General features: G+C 57.2%; 1 protein-coding gene across 1 annotated transcript; it reads left to right on the forward strand.

Annotated features, from left to right (window-relative positions):
• Positions 1-2,287: 2,287 nt before the first annotated feature.
• On the forward strand, positions 2,288-12,173 carry SUSD2 (sushi domain containing 2). The gene is made up of 15 exons (XM_060121659.1): positions 2,288-2,377; positions 3,834-4,041; positions 4,221-4,372; positions 4,850-5,017; positions 5,513-5,687; positions 5,806-6,007; positions 6,239-6,324; positions 6,409-6,677; positions 6,767-6,910; positions 7,007-7,165; positions 7,519-7,767; positions 7,884-8,156; positions 8,272-8,448; positions 8,590-8,692; positions 8,820-12,173. The coding sequence occupies exons 1-15, from the start codon at positions 2,302-2,304 to the stop codon at positions 8,842-8,844; spliced, it is 2,466 nt and encodes an 821-aa protein (XP_059977642.1). The 5' UTR covers positions 2,288-2,301; the 3' UTR covers positions 8,845-12,173.
• Positions 12,174-19,243: the final 7,070 nt, after the last annotated feature.

The following is a 19,243-nucleotide window of genomic DNA, read 5'->3' on the forward strand; positions in this document are numbered from 1 at the left end:
GTCTTGGCCTCTTTGTCCCCTGGGGTGGCGATCCCTGTCCAGGCTTTCTGGGCCTTCCTCCCCCAGGCCAGGTCAGGGTCTGACCCACAGGCACCCGGGGAGCAGGCGGGAGCCACACAGGGCAGACGTTCCCGGGAGAGACAGCAGCCGGGCCTGGAAGGAGCACAGGGGTGAGGGCACGTCCCTCCAGAGTCAGGGTCAGGAGGGTCCCAGCCGTGCTGAGGAGGTGGCTTGCACCCCAATGTGATGGGCACCCTGGGGAGGGGCCTGAGGCAGGGGGTGGCGCTGACCTCCCACCATACTCGCCTTCTGACAGGACCAGCCACATGAGTCGGGGGGCTCGGTGCGAGATACAGACGTGGGGCCCCAGCAGAGTGATGTTGGCCCCACCATCCCGGCTCCAAGCCCGTCTGTTCTGTGGGAGCACCTGCCCTTCACAGTGTCAAGCCCCTCCGTGCCGTGGGGGCCCAGCCGCCAGCCCCACAGCTGGGGGCCGGTCCCGCTCTGGGGGCCTTCTCTGAAAGGCGTTCTGTCCAGGGAGGGACAGAGACCCTTCTTGCTGTGCTGTGCCCCTCGTGGGCTGGACGCTGTGCCCCCACCCCCCACTGCCTGGGAAGAAAGGCCCAAGAGGCTGGACACTGCAGGGTCCCCAGCCCAGGCCCGGCAGAGCCACGTGGGAACCCAGGGCGCTGAACTGGCACTGACTCAGGCCCTTCTCAAGGCCGCAGGGCCTGAGGGGACCGGCAGTTACTCAGCTGAGCCCCCTGGGCCCCCACGCTGCACTCCTGGCTTCTGGCTCAGGCTGGGGAGAGGAGGTGGCCACCTTCCTTCCCCCGGTCCACAGACCCCCTTCCTGGGAGCAGCCTAGCCATCTCCCAGGGCCCTTCCTGGCTGGGGCGCAGGACACCTCAGTCCCTCCCCAGGAGCTTCCTTCCCTAAGCTGTGCTCTGGGCCCGGGCGAGTCCCAGCACCGGCCCCCAGGCTGGCTGGGGACCTCAGTGTCCACACCCAGGGCACCTGCCCACAGAAGTGCTCTGAACAACCAGTAATCCACTTGGGACTTCTGGTTCCAACTCCCGCGGCTGGCTCCCGACACCTGTGGCAGCCCAGCTCTCTGGAGCAGCTGCGAGGCGGCGGTGACCAGGGAACAAGGCTGGCCGACCTCCGCGGCCAGGGCCGGTCATGTGGCCAAAGCCTGTGCCCCGCTACCTTCAGTTCCCTGAGGGGTCCAGGACGCTATCTCCTTCAGACGTCTTGAGAAACCGCCACTGTCTGCTTGTCCAGACCCCGGGCCCAGGTGGCAGAGCCCAAGTGAGTCCTAGGCCTGGGTTCCCCCCATACCCTGACCTTGGAGGCTCCCAGAAGATGCCTCTCCCGGTGACCTAACCGCCCCCTCCCTGTCTGGGCCTCAGTCTCCTCACCGGCACCAATAGGAGGAAGATATACAAAGAAGAGATTATGTAAATATCGAGAGTGAAAGGGTAGGGGCGGGTGGGGCCGGGCGGCTCCTTTCCTGGTCCCCAGCCCAAGGCGGAAGCACGTCTGGAGCCCTCAGACTGACCCAGGGGCCCAGAGAGCCAGGCCAAGGGGAGACCGGGGTCCTGGCCTCAGCTCCCACCCCACCCCCAGGGTTAACTTGCCTGAGGCTAGGCCCCTCCCTCCTCCTTCCCCTCTCCCTCTCTCCCTTCCCCTCCCCCTCTCCCCCTTCACCTCCTGCCTCCTCCTCCTCCCCAACTCTCCCTTCCCCTCCTCCTTCCCCCTTCCCCTCCTCCCTCCAAAAGGGATCCCCATGGAGCTGTGTCTGACAGCTCCCACCCTTCCTGAGAGGGAGCCCTCCCCCAGCGCCCACACAGCCGGCCTGCAGCAGGCACCAGCAGGAAGTCACTTGCTCCCTTACCCCCTGCTCCCTGCAGGGAAGCTGAGGTGCCAGGCTTGTGGCCTGGGACCCGAGGGGCTGGAATCCTGGGATTGCAAGGACAACACTGCCTCATCCCCACTGCAGCATCCCATCCCCTTCAGGAGCCTGGCCTGGCTCCCCAGAGCAGGCTCCGGGGTGGGATCCAGGGTCTGAGCTGCAGCTTCCGGACATCCGGCTTCAGGACGTGGGCCCCCTCCCCGAGTCGCGGGCCAAGGGCCAGGAATGTGCTAACTGGGCAAGTAGGGCGCATAGGACACCTGTGGACTTTGAGAGGGGACCCGGGTGGGGCGGGGCGGCAGCGTGGGGCGGGGCCAGGCCGTGGGGAGTGAGCCGCCGCCACCTCCCAGCCACTGCTGCGCTGGCTGCAGACACAGGCAGGCACCATGAAGCTGTCTCTCCTGCCCTGGGCCCTGCTGCTGCTGGTGACAGCCCCCGACCCAGGCCCCTGGCCTGCAGCAGGTACGCCCCCACGCTGCCCTTTTGTCCCCCGTCTGTCTGTCCATCTGCCCGCTGTAGTCAGACCCAGGGCAGAACTTCCCTGGGCTCAGCCTCTGTCCATCCGTCGGGCCATCTGTGACCATACTAGGGGTGCTAAGAAGAAATTCTGGGGAGCCCAGGGTCAAGGGGCTGCTGGTAGGGATGGGGGTGTCTGGGCCATGCCTACCCTAAGCTTGCTGGGAGCCAGAAGGCGGTGGCGGGCTGGGAGGGAGGTGGCCAGGGTGTGGTGAGCTCTGGAGAGCCCTTGGCCTACACCTCAAGCGCCGATGGAGGGTGTGTTTGTACATGGAAGAGCCCCCAGCCCCACTGGGCCCCCTGCCTGGCCAGAGGCAGGATTCTGGGTCCTTCTCAGGGTGGGCTGAACCCGAGAAAGTCTAGGGGAAGGCCACGCACTCCAGAGCCGGGACCCTGGCCCCCGGGCTGGGCTGGGCTGGGCTGATCTGGTATTTGCCAGCTCCCCGGCCTATCTCCCATCTCAGGGAAGCACCAACACCCTCCGTCCACTTATCTCACTTACAGTCATCACTGGGCCTCCTTCCCCACCCCCTCAAGCTATCACAGTCTTGGTCAATACATATTTATTGAGTGCCAGGCCCTGTGCTGGGTGAAGTAGGGCCCGTAGTGGTGGCTCAGGCCCAAGCCTGGCCCTTGACCAGCCCCTTTGGGGAATGGCAGGGAAGGGCCAGATGGGACGTGGGCCTGCACCCCACCCCAGTCTCCACCCTCCAATCTGCACAGCCAGGCCAGCTCCAGGGCGATGGGTGCCCACAGCCCCCCACCAAACCACCCTGTCCCCTCTCCTGGCCTGGCTGGGTCCTCTGCTGGAACTGTCCCTCCTCTCCCCTAAACGAAGGGGAGAACCCCTGGCCTTCTCCCCCGAGGGTGGGGCCGTAACCGGTGAGCCTGCACTGCCCAGTGGAGTGAGATGCGGCAAACTCAGCCTGGGCGCGAGCCCCTAGTGGGCCTCCACTGGGACTCTTAGTAGCCATATCCCAGACCCCAGATCGGCCAAGCCAGCGTGGTTCTTCTCCAGGCTGCCGGTCCATTGATGCTTTAGGAGTGGAGACAGGTCCCCGGCCCATGTCAAGGGGTCAGGCACGTGTAGCCATCTGAGGACGCCGTCAGGTACCGGACTTGGTAGCTGAGGGTCAGTCTGCCCAGGGGCTCCTCCCAAAAAGTTTTATGTCTGGACACATTTCCCCAAATCTCCCCTCATTCAGCCAGTCATTCAGGCCAACTGGACTAAGAGTTACCCCACCCCACGGGCCCTATGGGTTTCCACTGGGTCCACGTGGTGGTCAGTGCAATTCCTGGCCAACTTTCTCCTGGGGATGCTTCTAACAGGCTCGAGGGGGAAAGAGATGTGGGCCCTGTACATGGGGTGGCCAGGCTGGGCACTCAGGGCCCTCTCCTCCAGGTGCCCAGGGGAGCTGCTCCTACCGTTGTGGAGTCCAGGATGGGCCGTGCTCCTGCCACCCGACCTGCTTCGGCCTGGCCAGCTGCTGCTCGGACATTCGGGACTTCTGCCTGGAGATCTTGCCCTACTCGGGCTCCATCATGGGTGGCAAGGATTTTGTGATACAGCATCTCAACTGGTCCAACCCCACTGACAGCGTGATCTGCAGGTGGGAGGCCCGAGGGCTCTGTGCATGCTGGGGCTCAGACCCACTGGCTGGTTGGGTGGAGCCCCCGGGACAGAGGACTGGGACGGCTGGCCAGATGGTTTCCCCAGGGAGGAGGCTGGGAGCCTCAGAGAGGTCAGCCCACGCTGGCCCAGCCTCTCCTGCCTCCTCCACACTCACAGCTTTAAGGAGAGCATCCAGACCCGCGGCTTCGTGGACTCCTCGGGACGAGTGCACTGTGTGTCACCCTTGCTCTATGAGACCGGCCGCATCCCCTTCACGCTCTCCATGGACAATGGCCGCTCCTTCCCACGCTCAGGCACCTGGCTGGCTGGTGAGACCCAACATGCTGGTCCAGACTGGAGGCACCAGGCCGCACCCTCCCGGGCCCAGGCCCCTCACAGGGACTTTCCGTGGCGCTAATCTATGCACACCTGGCCCACCTGCTCTGGGTGAACCTGTCCCTCTGGAGGCCCGCCCGACTCCCTGGGTGCAGGCTCCCCAAGCTCCTTTCCCCACCGCTGGCACCCATGCAGGAGTTCCAGCCCAGAGGGAGTGTGGCTCGGCCAGCCAGGGGAGGGGAGCAGCCAGGTGGAGGACAGAGGCCTGGGCATGGGTGGGGGCAGGGCCCTGCCTCTCCCAGTTCCTGCCCTTTCCTGCCGCCAGGGGGAGAGCATCGCTCCCGAGGGACTGCTGTGCTTTGTCCTTGGGAGGTCCCCACAGCTCTAAGAGCCCCGGGCCTCCTCCCCTGGACTCCCTGGGCCCTGGGCCTTCACTCACCCCTCACCCCCGCCCCCTGCCCCCTGCCCAGTGCACCCCAGCAAAGTGTCAGAGTCCGAAAAGAGCCAGCTGGTGAACGAGACCCGCTGGCAGTACTATGGCACCGCGAGCACCCAGGGTAACCTCACCCTGACCTGGAACACCTTGGCTCTGCCCACAAACTCCATCACCGTAGAGCTATGGGGCTACGAGGAGACAGGTGAGGCCAGCAGAGTAACCCTAGGCTGCCTCTGTGGGGCTTGGTGGGGTCAGGAGTTTGGGGCTTGCAGAGATGGGAGAAAGGCGATTCCAGGTGGGGGGAATCCAGGTGGGGATTTCTAGTGGGAAGAGTGCAGGCAAGAAAGGGGAACTGGCTGGAGCAGCACAGGGAAGCTGGGGAGCCCTGGCTGTTTGGGTACCAGCTCTAGGAGGAGGTGTGGCCATTCTCCGCTCCTGGATACAAGGCTTATCCTGGAAACAGAAAAGGCTTGCTCTGCCCCATCCTCTCTGAGCCCCTGGATGGCTGGCTGGCCCTGGGCCTGGCTCCCTCCCCAAACAGGGCAGGGCCTCCTATGGTGGTCATCTGTCTACCCTTCTGTCCATCTACCAGGCTGCTCTGAGCACCAAAGACCGGCACCCCACCCCCCCACCCCATGCCCCGGGGTTCCTCGGACTCGGACAGGCCCAGGGGCTGACAAGGCCTTCTCTCCCCCAGGGAAGCCGTACTCCCGGGAGTGGACGGCAGCGTGGTCATACCTGTACTCCTTGGCCACAAGCATCACCAACTCCGGCTCCTTCACCTTCACACCAAAACCTGCACCTCAAGACTACCAGAGGTGGAAAGTGGGTGCCCTTCGCATTGTCAACAGCAAACACCACGCAGGGGAGAAGTAAGGGCCGCCCTGCAGCAGATGGGCTGGGGCCTGTCTGCCTGCTGCCCCCACGCTAGATGGGGAGCCAGGGCCGAGGGCAGGAAGGGTGGTCCCTAGTGTGCATGTGTCCCCATAGGGACGTGCACGCACTCTGGAGCAACGAGCACGCGCTAGCCTGGCACCTGGGCGATGACTTCCGGGCAGACCCTGTGGCCTGGGCCCGAGCTCAGTGCCTGGCCTGGGAGGAGCTGGAGGACCAGCTGCCCAACTTCCTGGAGGAGGTGCCCGACTGCCCCTGCACCCTGGCCCAGGCCCAGGCTGACTCTGGCCGCTTCCAAGTGAGCCCCCACCCCAGTCAGGGCCCAGGAGGGAGCGAGGGGACAGGCGGGGCCAGCTGCCCCAACTAGGCACACGGCTGTGCCGTCCAAGGCAGTGCAGGGGGAGGCAGGTAGAGACCTGGGAGGTAAGGCTGGGGTCTGAGGGCCCAGGGCCCCAGAGGGGTTGGCTCCCAGGGAGGGGATGACAGAGCGCAAAGCCAGTGCAGGGGACAGCAACCAGCCGCTCTGCAGGCAGACTACGGCTGTGACATCGAGCACGGCAGCGTGTGCACCTATCACCCAGGGGCTGTGCACTGCGTTCGCTCCGTGCAAGCCAGGTGAGCACGGAGACGGTGGGCAGGGTGCGGGGTGGGGGCTGGGGGCAGGGTGCCAAGGCGGCCCTGACCTGTCTGTGTCCCCAGCCCCCTATATGGCTCAGGCCAGCAGTGCTGCTACACGGCGGCGGGCACACAGCTCCTGACAGCCGACTCCACCAGTGGCAGCACCCCAGACCGTGGCCACGACTGGGGCGCACCCCCATACCGCGTGCCGCCCCGCGTGCCGGGCCTCTCCCACTGGATCTATGACGTCATCAGCTTCTACTATTGCTGCCTCTGGGCGCCCGAGTGCTCCCGCTACATGCAGAGGCGGCCCTCCAGCGACTGCCACAGCTACCAGCCCCCGCACCTGGGTGGGTGCTGCCTGGGCAGGTGCTGGCCAGGGTGAGGCCCCAGGCAGGGCGGGGCCAGGGCAACCTGCCTGACCCTCCGCTCTCCACAGCCTCCGCTTTCGGGGACCCGCACTTTGTCACCTTCGATGGCACCAACTTCACATTCAACGGACGCGGCGAGTATGTGCTGCTGGAGGCCTCTGGGACTGACCTGAGGTTGCAGGCGCGGGCCCAGACCAGGATGACGCCCGAGGGTGAGGCTGGGCCCTGGGGCTCTGGGTGGCTCAGGGTCATCCCTGGGGAGGGGGAGGCTGAGCCGAGTGGACCCCATTTTGCACCCATCATCCCAGGCTCTCAGGACCGAGGCACAGGGCTGACTGCTGTGGCTGTCCAGGAGGGCAACTCAGATGTGGTAGAGGTCCGGCTGAGGGATGGGGCGGGGGCCCTGCAGGTGCTGCTGAACCAGGAGGTGCTCAGCTTCAAGGAGCAAAGCTGGATGGACCTGAAGGGTGAGTGGGATGGTGGGGGCCCCACTCCCCTGCCCTCCCCACCGGGGCCTCCACACCTCTCTCTGGCCCTGGCAGAAAGCAGGCCGTGTCCAGGGCGCAGATGGGGAGGTGGAGTCAGGGCGTGAGGGCCGACAGGCAACCCCCACGCACGGCCCTGGTATGGGGGCCCCCTTTAGGGCCTGGGCACCTCAGATCCACCACCCGGGGTGGTGGAGTGTCATAGCAGGCTGGGCCCTGGGGACACCCTCCCTTGCCCCTGAGCCCATGGGTGCCGGCCCATGCATCCCGGGGCTCTGGGGTCACGGCAAGGTGCCCACAGGGGCGGCCCTGACCCCAGCTCCCCCTGTGTCCAGGCATGTTCCTGTCAGTAGCTGCTGGGGACAGAGTATCAGTCATGCTGTCATCAGGGGCCGGCCTGGAGGTCAGCGTCCAGGGTCCGTTCCTGAGTGTGGCGGTCCTGCTGCCCGATAAGTTCCTGACCCACACACGAGGCCTCCTTGGGACACTCAATGACAACCCCTCAGACGACTTCACCCTGCGCAGCGGCCAGGTCCTGCCCCCCAGTGCCAGTTCCCGAGAACTGTTCCAGTTTGGGGCTGACTGTGAGTGACCACAGGCTGGAGGGGAGGGGGCACCATGCTGGGGGGTGCTCAGTGGAGGTGTGTGTGTGGGAGCCCCCAGGCCTTCCCACCAGCCAGGCCTGCTGCTGTCTCCCTAGGGGCTGTGGAGAACGCCTCCTCCCTGCTCACCTACGACTCCAAGTTCCTCGTGGAAAATTTCCTGCTCCAGCCCAAGCATGACCCCGGTTTCCTGCCCCTCTTCCCCGAGGAGACCACCTCCAGCCCCAGCCTGGAGAGTGAGGCGGCCAAACTGTGTGGGGACAACAATTTCTGCAACTTCGACGTGGCGGCCACCGGGAGCCTGAGCGTGGGCAACGCCACGCTGTTGGTCCACAGGCAGCACCTGCTTCGCGCGCAGAGCCTGCAGCCCGGTGAGGGCGGTGGTGGGTGAGGGCGGCGGGCACTGGGTGCTGGGACACGGCCCCCCAGGCTGGTGGCTGTGGTCAGCAGCTCAGGCCTGTCGTCTGTGCCCCACCCCTGCCCCAGTGGTGTCCTGTGGCTGGCTGCCTCCGCCCTCCAACGGGCACAAGGAGGGCATGAGGTACCTGGTGGGCTCCACTGTCCACTTCCACTGCGACAGCGGCTACAGCCTGGCCGGGGCCGAGGCCAGCACCTGCCAGACTGATGGCACCTGGTCCCAGCCCACCCCGACTTGCCAGCGAGGTGAGGATGCCCCGCCCACCTACCGGCCCCTCCCACCAGCTCTCGGCCTGCCCCCAGCATTGCCCCGCCCACGCGCCCGCCCCGCTTACGTGCCCTGCACGTGTGCGCCCACCCACGCCTTACGCCCTGCCGCCTCTCTAGGACGGAGCTACGCGGTGCTGCTGGGCGTCATCTTTGGAGGCCTGGCGGTGGTGGCCCTCGTCGCGCTCGTCTACGTGCTCCTATGCCGCAGGAAGAGCAACACGTGAGACCCCCGCCCTCCCAGACCCCCGTCTGCCCCTCCTAGGCTCTGTGCCCCTCCTAGGCTCTCCTGGCGTCCCGGGGCGCGGGTGGGACCACCGGGCCTGCTCTAGACCCAGCCTCTGTTGCAGGGCCGTCTGGGGTTCGCAACCCTGAGGGAAGCACGCTTGTCCGGCGGCCAAGGGCACACAGGACCTCCCCGGGGCCAAAGACCAGCCTCCCAAACTCCCAAGAACGTGCACCCCAGTACTTGGATTCACAAATCCCTACCACCATACACCTGGGACACGGACACCTGAACCTGAGCTTTTAAAGCCCGGTGCCCTGCTCTGTCACCAAAGACCCGGACCTTGAGCGGTCACTGTGGAGTTCCCGAGGCTCTGTTCCCCACATACCCCTCTTAATTCCCCAGGCCCGAGACTCCGTACCCTTGAATTCTGAGGCCTGTCTCCCGAGCCCTAATACTCCAGCACCTGATATTCAAAGGCCAGTACCAGTACCTCAGATCCCTTGCCCATGATGCTGATTCCCAGTATACTGAGTCGTGGTGCCCCAACAGGGGGCCCCAGGGCCGAGCTGCCTTGATTCCCAGACCCTGGGCCTGGCCTGAGACTGTAGGTGGGTCCAGACTTGGGTGTGGAGAGTCACCCTCTAAGCTCCAGGGTTGTAATTCTGAGTCTCTGGAACATCTCCTGAAACACCCCTCCCTGCCTGTTGGGGGAGAAAACAAGCCTTTGGTGCTCCTTCCCTGGTGTCCTCATGCTCGTGCTGCACCTCGGTTCCGGGGAGTCCCACGGTTGCCCTGTGCGGTCCACAGCACCCAGAGCAACCTGGGTCTGAGGCCTTCGTCCACCGGCAGGTCACCTGGGACCGGTCTCTCCCCAGCCTCTGTCTCTCCATCTGTAAAGTGGGATCTAGAACAATGACCACGTTGTGGCGGGGAGGGGAAGCGTTCTCCACGGGGTGCTACGCTGGGCACTCAAGAGAAGGGACAGGGCTGGGCGGCCCACCCTCCCCCAATGTAGGGAGCAAGCAAGCTGGCAGCCTGGCCCTGGGCCCCCCACCCTGCCCTGTCACAGCCCCAGAGGCAGTCTGGTAATGCGATGCCCAACTGGTCCCGGCCCCTGAGCCCTTTGCCCAGGAGTGTCCAGAAGCTAGTACAGGGCCCAGGCGTCATGCCATCACTGCCCCGTTTGTAGCAAGGGTGCTGAATGGGGGCTGTGGGCAGGCCTGGGCAGGGTAGGATGGGGTCAGATTTGCATCATAGGTGTTAGATGGAGAAAGCACCCGGGAGTGTGGGGTTGGAGGTTGGTGCCCCCTGGCCAGGGCGGGCAGCTCTGCCTGAGAGGAGTGAGGGGCAGGGGGTTGCCCACGAGATCTGGAGCCCTGGTTGGGAGGCTGAGTGAAGCCCTTTCACCGCAGCACCAAGAGTGGCCACGTGGGGGCAGCAGAGGGTAAGAACAGTGGAGGCGGAGGCTACACAGGGACCCAGGCCATCAGGGAGAGCAGTGCAGTTGGGCCAGCAGGCTTGTGGTCACAACCCCGGCCAAGGTTCATGCAGACCCACCTCTTCGTCTCCCTCATCTGGGGGGGTGACCTCGAGTCGTCCCCCAGTCTCAGAGGTTGCGTGGGTTACTCAAGGTCGTCCAGCTGGCACTGACCACTTGGATCGGAGGCCAGGCCTCCCTACCTCCTCAGCCTCACCTTTGGCAGAGGGGTGAGCAGGGGCAGCGGCAGATCCCGTCTGCAGGGATTCCTGGAGTGTGCACAGTGGGGCACATTTGAACAGAGCTAAGACGAGATTGGGGGGCTGGGAGTCCTGGGGGTGGTGCTGAGGAGACTCTGGTGGAGGCGGATGGGGTCAGTGCTTCTTGTCCTTCCAGACCCCACCCACCTCCCCCCAACCTCTGGGCTTCCAGCTCAGGACAGGGGGGCTGAGGGCCCACCCTTTGGCCCCTGGGCAGGTACTTTCCTCTCTGCAGATGAGGTAAGGCAGGGCTGGCCTCCCACCAACCTGAGCCCCAGTGCCTCCTTGCCGAGCCAGGCCGGGCCAGGCCCTTGACGGTGGGTGAGGGTCAGGTTCCTGGTCAGAGCAGGAGGGCAGGGGCAGCATCACTGCTCCCAGACTGGCCTCAGAGGTGTGATTGGTCAGAGAGCTTTCCAGGTAGAGGAACAGCCTGGGCAAAGGCTCAGAGGATGGGCAGTGCACTCAGGTCTGAGGAGTAACGTGGAGGGCAGCAGTAGAGGTGCCTCCCCTGCCAGGCTTCATCCTGAAAGTAAAGCATGGACTCCCTCAGGCCCCCTACCCTACTCTTGTCCCTCTAAGGTAGGCCCTGGAGCTGCCCTGGCAGGAGAAGGGCTACATTGTGGCCCTGGCCCCAGACGTCAGGCCTTCCCAGTGCCAGGGGCCGGCCAGGCTGGGAAGCCCCAACACCTGGCAGGGGTTTTCCCAGGGACCCGTCGGGAGTCTGGGGTGCTGCAGGGCCTGTGTGAGGGCACAAGATCCCAGAGCTGGGCAGAGACTCCCTAGAAACATCAACGGTAGGCACCCTGGCCTCAGAGAGGTGGTCTCCCCAAACCACAGCCCCAGGGAGTGACGGCACCAGAACCCAGCGGCCAGTCCCCTGTCCCTTGTACTAGTTGGGATTTTGAGGACAGTAATCCAGGGACTTGGAAATGCAGGTAATGAGAGAGCTGGGAAGTGAAATAGGAGCCAGCGAGGGACAAAGAGGGGGAGGCCAAGGAGCCAGGCCAGGTCCCCAAGAAAGAGAACATGCGGTTGTGTGGGGCCCTCACCACAGAGGCAGTTGCCCCACCAACAGAGGCCTCTAGCCTCCCGAGGAGGGGAAGCACCACTTCCCCTCCAGCCTCCCACTTGGGCCTCCTGTTGGCTGAACAGTGGGAAGGGGCTGATGGGGGGGGAAGGGACCAATGTGGGGAGTAGGGACCCCTCTGCCAGGCTGCTTCCTCCCACAAAGCCCCAGGTGACCAAGTCCCTGCCCCGGGCCAGGCCTCTGCTGGGAGACCCCTGTCCCCATGGTCCATGCTGCTCTGGAGGAGGGTGTGATCGGTGTAGTGCATTGTGGGAGCAGGAGGCCAGGTGGGTGCTTCTTGGAGGAGTCTGGCTCCAGCTGAATTTCAGAGGACAGAAGCCATTAGAGAAGTGAGGTCCAGTAGGTACTCTGCAGCCACACAGGCCGGGTGCCCTTCCGAAAGCACTGGACTACATTCCCCAGCACCCTTTGCAGTCGGTGCAGTCATGTGCCTGGTTTCTAGCAGGAGGGGGTGGGGCAGTTCCAGGGCTGGTCCTTAACACCTCCACAGGCAACCCCCTGCAGGCCCTTCCCCCTGCTCCCGATGTTGCACAGGTGACTGGAAGCCATGCCAACCTAGGTCCCTAGCATGTGGAAGGATCTCCCCATCCCCACCTGTTCACCCATCCAGTACTGCTTTGGGAACAAAAAATAAACTTCCCTTGTGAGTAAGCCATAGTACATTTTGGGGTCTATGTGTTGCAGCAATTGGTCCCCTGAACTATACACAACAGGCAGAGATGTGAAAAGATGGCCTTATGTTTTTCATCAGTGTTGAAGATAAATACTATGTGCAAAAGGTTTTAAAAAATTCAGTGGATCTTCCAATGTTCATAGCAGCGTTATTCACGATAGCCAAAAGGTGGAGGCAACTTAAGTGTCCATCAACAGGTGAATGGATAATCACATGTGGTCTGTCTGTACAATGGAATATTATCGGGTCATAAAAAGGAAGGATATTCTGACCACTGCTACAACATGGATGAACCTTGAGGACATTATACTGAGTGAAATAAGCCAGACACAAAAGGACAAATACAACATGATTCCATTTACATGAGGTCCCTAGAGCAAATTCATAGAGACAGAGGGTAGAATAGAGGTTGCCAGGGGCTGTGGAGGGGAAATGGGGAGCTGTTGTTTTTGGCAAGTTCCCTGATCAGGGATTGAACCCGGGCCGTGGCAGTGAAAGCACCAAATTCTAACTACCAGACCACCAGGGAACTCCTGGGAGTTGTCAATTAATGGGGACAGTTTCAGTTTGGGAACATGAAAAGGTCGAGAGGGGTGGTGGTGATGGTTGTGCAACCATGTGAATGTACTTAATGCCACTGTGCTGGACCCTTAGAAATGGTTAAGACGGTAAAGTTTTTGTTATTTGTTTTATTTTTTTAATTTATTTATATGTTTTTGCCTGCGTTGGGTGTTCATTGCTGCACACGGGCTTTCTGTAGTTGCGGCGAGCGGGAGCTACTCTTCATTGTGGTGCGCGGGCCTCTCATTGCGGTGGCTTCTCTTGTTATGGAGCACGGGCTCTAGGCACGTGGGCTTCAGTAGTTGTGGCACATGGGCTTAGTAGTTGTGGCACGCAGGCTGTAGAGCACAGGCTCAGTAGTTGTGGCGCATGGGCTTAGTTGCTCCACAGCATGTGGGATCTTCCCAGACCAGGGCTCGAACCCGTGTCCCCTGCATTGGCAGGCAGATTCTTAACCACTGACCCACCAGGGGAGTCCTGTGTTATTTGTATTTTACTACAATTAGAAAATTTTAAAACTCAAACAGAGGAATTTACTTAGTCATTCCCCAGGTGGCGGACAGTCTTGCTTCTTCAAACGCTGTTGTGCTTGGTAAGTAAGTTCAGGTTCACCTGTAGGGGAAATTCACACAAGATGATGGGCTGGGGTTTTTGTTTTTGTTTTTTTAATTTATTTATATTATTTATTTTTGGCTGTGTTGAGTCTTTGTTGCTGCACCCTGGCTTTCTCTAGTTGTGGCGAGCCAGGGCTTCTCATTGCGGTGGCTTCTCTGGTTGTGGAGCATGGGCTCTAGACACGCGGGCTCAGTAGTTGTGGCTCACGGACTCTAGAGCGCAGGCTCAGTGGTTGTGGCGCATGGGCCTAGTTGCTCCACGGCATGTGGGATCTTCCCAGACCAGGGCTTGAACCCGTGTCCCCTGCATTGGCTGGCAGATTCCTAACCACTGCGCCACCGGGGAAGTCTGATGGGCTGGTTAAACGACACATTTGTTTTCCTCCTAGAGTTGTACCCGCTGACACTCACCACCAACCTATGCGATTGCCAGGCCCCCTACACCCTCATCAGCGTAAGAAGCCTTCAGATTTTTTGCTCTTTGTCAGTTAGTGAAACACACTGTGGGGCCTCCGTCAGGCTGACCGGCATTCCCAGAATTCCCTTCCCAATGTGTTTTGGGTTAGGACCACAAGAGAGATTCCTGTGCAGGACTGGGAGGGCGGAAGGGAATTGGCAACCTCTTTTGTAAGTCACACTCCTTGTGGCGCGCCTGCTGACCCAGCTCATCAAGCACCAGCGGAATCCAGGCAACTACTCCACCTCCTCCCAGTCCACCCTCAGTCCATTCTCCTGGGTCGGGTGTGTGACAAAGCAGTCCAGCTGCTACAAGAAACCTTCGTCGCCCTTGGCAACAAGAAGGGATGTGGGCTTCAGGCCATCCTCGTGGGCTCCAGTCAGCTCTGGATCCTCCCTCCACTTTCATGCATCTTCCCTCCTGACTCTGCCTCATGGACCTCAGGCTGCAGCATCCCATGGGAGACAGTAGCCTTATAGGGACCCCTTGTCCAGTTCCCATGGTGTGGGCCCTGCTTCTTTGATGGAACTCTGCTAAATAAAGTATAAGTGTAAACAAGAGAGTGCACTGCTCAGGGTACAGCTTGTGAGCATGCCCAGTGAACCACCACTCTGGTCACCCCTAACATTTTCTCTATCAGACACTGTCCTCTCCCTCCTCCTCAGGTCAACCACCAATTTCTCACCCCATAGGCGAGTTCTGCCTGGTTTGTCCTTCACACAGGTGGAATCCTAGAGTCTTTCTGAGTATTATTTCAGCTAATGAATTTGTTTATCCATTTCCCTGTTGAGGCGCTTTGGGGTGGTTTTCAGTTTGGAGCTATAATGGCTAGTGCTGTAAACATTCTTGTATGTGTCTTTTTTTTTTTTTTTTTTTTTTTTTTTTGCGGTACGCGGGCCTCTCACTGCTGTGGCCTCTCCCGTTGCGGAGCACAGGCTCCGGACGCGCAGGCTCACCGGCCATGGCTCACGGGCCCAACCGCTCCGCGGCATGTGGGATCTTCCCGGACCGGGGCACGAACCCGTGTCCCCTGCATCGGCAGGCGGACTCTCAACCACTGCGCCACCAGGGAAGCCCGTATGTGTCTTTTGATGCACAGATGTGTTACCGAACCAAACGTGGGTCTGCTCGCCTTCATGCAGTAAAGCCAATCTACTGACACCAAGTTGTGCTGAAGGAAAGTGCAGCGTTTATTGCAAGACCAAGCAAGGAGTCTAGGTAGCTAATGCTCAGAAGGCCCGAACTCCCTGACGGCTTTCAGGGAAAGGTTTTATTTTATTATTAATTCATTTATTTATTTGGTTGCACCAGGTTTTAGTTGCAGTTTGCCAGCTCCTTAGTTGCAGCACGTGGACTCCTTAATTGTGGCATGCAGACTCTTAGTTGCAGCATGCATGTGGGATCTAGTTCCCTGACCAGGGATTGAACCTGGGTCCCCCGCATTGGGAGTGTGGAGTCTTATCCACTGCGCCACCAGGGAAGTCCCTCAGGGAAAGGTTTTAAAGACAGGGTGAGGGAGGGAGGTTTCAGGGAGCGTGGTCAGGTCGTGGACATTTTTCTGATGGGTTGGTGGTGAGGTAATTGGGAGTCAACATCGTCATCCTTCTGGTCCCAACTGGTCTGGGGTCTATGTGCTAGTGGGCAGCATGCAGTTAACTTCTTCCACCTGGTGGGGGTTTTAGTATCTGCGAAATGGCTCAAAGGACATAGCTCAGAATATTATTTGTAGCCCTTGAGGAGTAACTGAAGGTCCTTGACTTTGTTTAATGGCTAAACTATTATTATTTTGTCTTGCTTGGCTATTCTCCTTTCTTTCTGTATTTGTCACTTCTCTGATTAAATGTATTCTCAGAAACTCAGGGAAGGCCTTGGAGACTAAAGTTTTTCTATAGACAGAGAGGCAGGCGGAGGACATTGGAAGGAGCAGGGTCTATTCCAGGAAGGCCCCATAGGGTCCTGGTCAGTTACAGACATATGCATTTATATTGGGTAAGTTCCTAGGAGTAGCATTGCTGGGCATGAGGTAGGAGTGTGGTAGTTTTAGTAGGTAATATTGGTTTTCCAAAGTAGTTTTACCAGTTGATGTTCCCACCTGCAGCGAATGGCAATTCCATTTTGCCATATATTTTTATTTTTTAAAAAAACAACCGCTGTATTTGTACTTTGTTTATAGAAGTGGAATGTTAGTGTGGGATCTTAGTTCCCCAACCAGGGGTCAAATCCATACCCCCTGCAGTGGAAGTGTGGAGTCTTAACCACTGGACTGCAAGGGAAGTCCCCATTTTGCCGTATTTTTGCCAACACTTGGCATTGTTGGTCTGTTGGATTTTGGCTGTTCTGATGGGTATATGGTGGTAGCATATTGTGGATTTATTTTGCTTTTTTTTTTTGACAACTAGTGAAGCTGTGCATTTCTTTGTATGTTCATTGGCCATCCAGAGCTCCTCTTTTATGAGATGTGTTCACGTCTTTTGCCATTTTCCGTCAGGTTCTCTATCTAGAGCTCTCTAATTGATTTTTAGGAGTTCTTTATTCTGGGTAAGAGTTTATTGTCAGATATAAGCACTGCAGATACTCTCGTATTCCATGGGTTGCCTTTTCACTATTTTAATGTCTTCTGTTGAACAGAAGTTCTTAATTTTTCTATAGGTCAGTTTATCCATTTTTTTTCTTTTACAGTTAGTATTTTTTGTGTCCTGTTTAAGAAACACGTGCCTTCTCCCAAGTCACAAAGCTGTTCTGTATTTTCCTATAAAAGTATTATTGTGTGATATTTCATAATTAGATCTGCCAACCATCTGGAATGATTTTTGTGCATGGTGTGAGGTAGGAGTCAGGATACACATTTTTCATCTGGCTATCTGATTGACTTAGCACTGTTTATTGAAACAGCATTCTTTTCCCACTGCATTGCCGTGTCTCCTCTGTAAAAGGTCAGGTGACTTTCTGTTCTGTCCCATTGCCCAGTTTATTTTTTAAATTTTATTTATTTATTTTTGGCTGCATTGGGTTTTCGTTGCTGCGTGGGCTTTCTCTAGTTACGGTGAGCAGGGGCTACTCTTCTTTGCAGTAAGCGGGCATCTCATTGTGGTTGCTTCTCTTGTTGCGGAACATGGGCTCTAGGCACACGGGCTTAAGTAGTTGTGGCGCATGGGCTCAGTAGTTGTGGCGCATGGGCTCAATAGTTGTGGCTCGCGGGCTCTAGAGCACAGGCTCAGTAGTTGTGACACACGGGCTTAGTTGCTCCATGGCATGTGGGATCCTCCTGGACCAGGGATCGAACCTGTGTCCCCTGCATTGGCAGGTGGATTCTTAAACACTGCACCACCAGGGAAGCCCTGCCCAGTTTATTTTTGCACCAATACCAAATTGCCTTAATTACCATAGCTTGTTCATGACATCTGGTAATGTGAGTCCTCCTTTATGTTCTTTTTTTTTAAATTGGCCATATCTTTCCTTTTTTTAAAATATTTTATTTTTATTTATTTATTTGGCTGCACTGGGTCTTAGTTGCAGCATGCGGGATCTTTGTTGTGGCATGCAGGATCTTTTTCTTTAGCTGCAGCACATGGGATCTTTAGTTGTGGCATGCGGGATCTAGTTCCCTGCAGGGATCAAACCCAGGCCTCTTGCATTGGAAGCTTGGAGTCTTAACCACTGGACCACCAGGGAGGTCCCTCTCCTTCATGTTCTTCCTCAAGATTGCCTGGGCTAGTCCTGGTCCTTGGTGTTTCCATATGAATTTTAGAATCAGCTTGCCAATTTCCACACACACACACACACACATACACACACACAAACCTGTGAGGATTTTTATTAGGATTGCATTGGATTTATAGGTGAATGTGGGGAGAATTGGCATCTTCACAGCACTAAGCCTTCTAGTCCATGAATGTAGTATAATCCTCCATTTATTCGTTTTCTTCAAATTCTTCGGTTATATTTTGCAGTGTTCAGTGTAGAGGTCTTGCATACTTGTTAGTTTTACTTCTAGGCATGGATTTTTTTTTAATGCTATTGTAACTGATTTCAGTTCAAAAAAGTGTTTTCTATTTGTGAATGATGTAGAAATATCATTGATTTTTGTATATTTTCCTTGATTCCAGTGATCTTGTTCAGTTGACTTAATTCTAACAGTTTACCTGTTAAGTATCTACAAATATTGACAGTTTTATGTCCTCCTTTCCAATTATACCTTTTGTTCTTTTTTCTCACCTTATTGCCCTGGCAAGGACTTCTCTTTCAGTACGGAAAGGAAATGATGAAAGCTAGCAATGCATGTTTCCATCTCAAAAGGAATTGGTCTCAATCTCAAAAGGAAGGCTTGTATGTTTTACCATGAAGTATGATGTTTACTGTAGGGTTTTGTAGCCGCAACTTATAAAATGAAGGAAGTTTTCTTCTATTTCTAGTTACTGAGAATTTTTATTGTGAAAGTTGGCAGATTTTATCAAATGCTTTTCTGCATTTATTGAGATGGTGAATGATTTTTCTTCTTTATTCTATTAGCATGTTAATACAGTGAATTGCATTGCTTGATTTTGTAATGTTCAACCAATCACGCATTCCCAGAATAAACCCAGATTGGTAGTGATGAATTTCTATATATGAATTTGGCTTGCTCAGATTTCATTTAGGAATCTTGCATCTGTGCATGAATGAAATCACCCTCTACTTTTCTTTCATGAAGTTTCTTTGTCAGGTTTTGTTCTCAGGATTATGCTGGCCTTATTAAAAGTTGGGCAGTGTTTTCTCTGTTCTGTTCTCAGGAAGAGTTAGTGTAAGACTGGTGTTTTTTGTTGCATCAGTGCTTGGAAGCGTTCACAGAGGAAGCCTTTGGGCTGGAGCCGTTTGCTTTGTCCCTGTGGATCTCATTGTTTTTTTCATTGGCGCATTTATCAGTGAGGTTGAGCAATTCTTTATATGTTGAAATGGCGATTTGTAGTTCTCTTTCTGTGGTCTAATGAGTCATATCCCCGTGCATCTTTCTAATGGATACTTGGTCTTTGATATTAAATATTAAAGTAACCAGCCCCAGATCACGCACTGAAACTGTCTTTCCACACGGTTTTCATTGGTCTTTTGAAATATTTTTCACATCAAAATTTAAAATTTTTTTTTTTTTTGGGTTTTGCATATATAGTATTTTTTTAACATCTTTATTGGAGTATAATTGCTTTACAATGGTATGTTAGCTTCAGCTTCACAACAAAATGAATCAGTTATATACATACATATATTCCCATATCTCTTCCCGCTTGCGTCTCCCTCCCTCCCACCCTCCCTATCCCACCCCTCCAGGAGGTCACAAAGCACCGAGCTGATCTCCCTGTGCTATGCGGCTGCTTCCCACTAGCTAAAATTTTTATGTGTTCAAATTTCTTTTCTTTTTTTTTTTTTTAAATATTTTGGCCAC

This window comes from Lagenorhynchus albirostris, chromosome 14 (genome assembly GCF_949774975.1).
Source record: "Lagenorhynchus albirostris chromosome 14, mLagAlb1.1, whole genome shotgun sequence".
NCBI lineage: Eukaryota > Metazoa > Chordata > Mammalia > Artiodactyla > Delphinidae > Lagenorhynchus > Lagenorhynchus albirostris.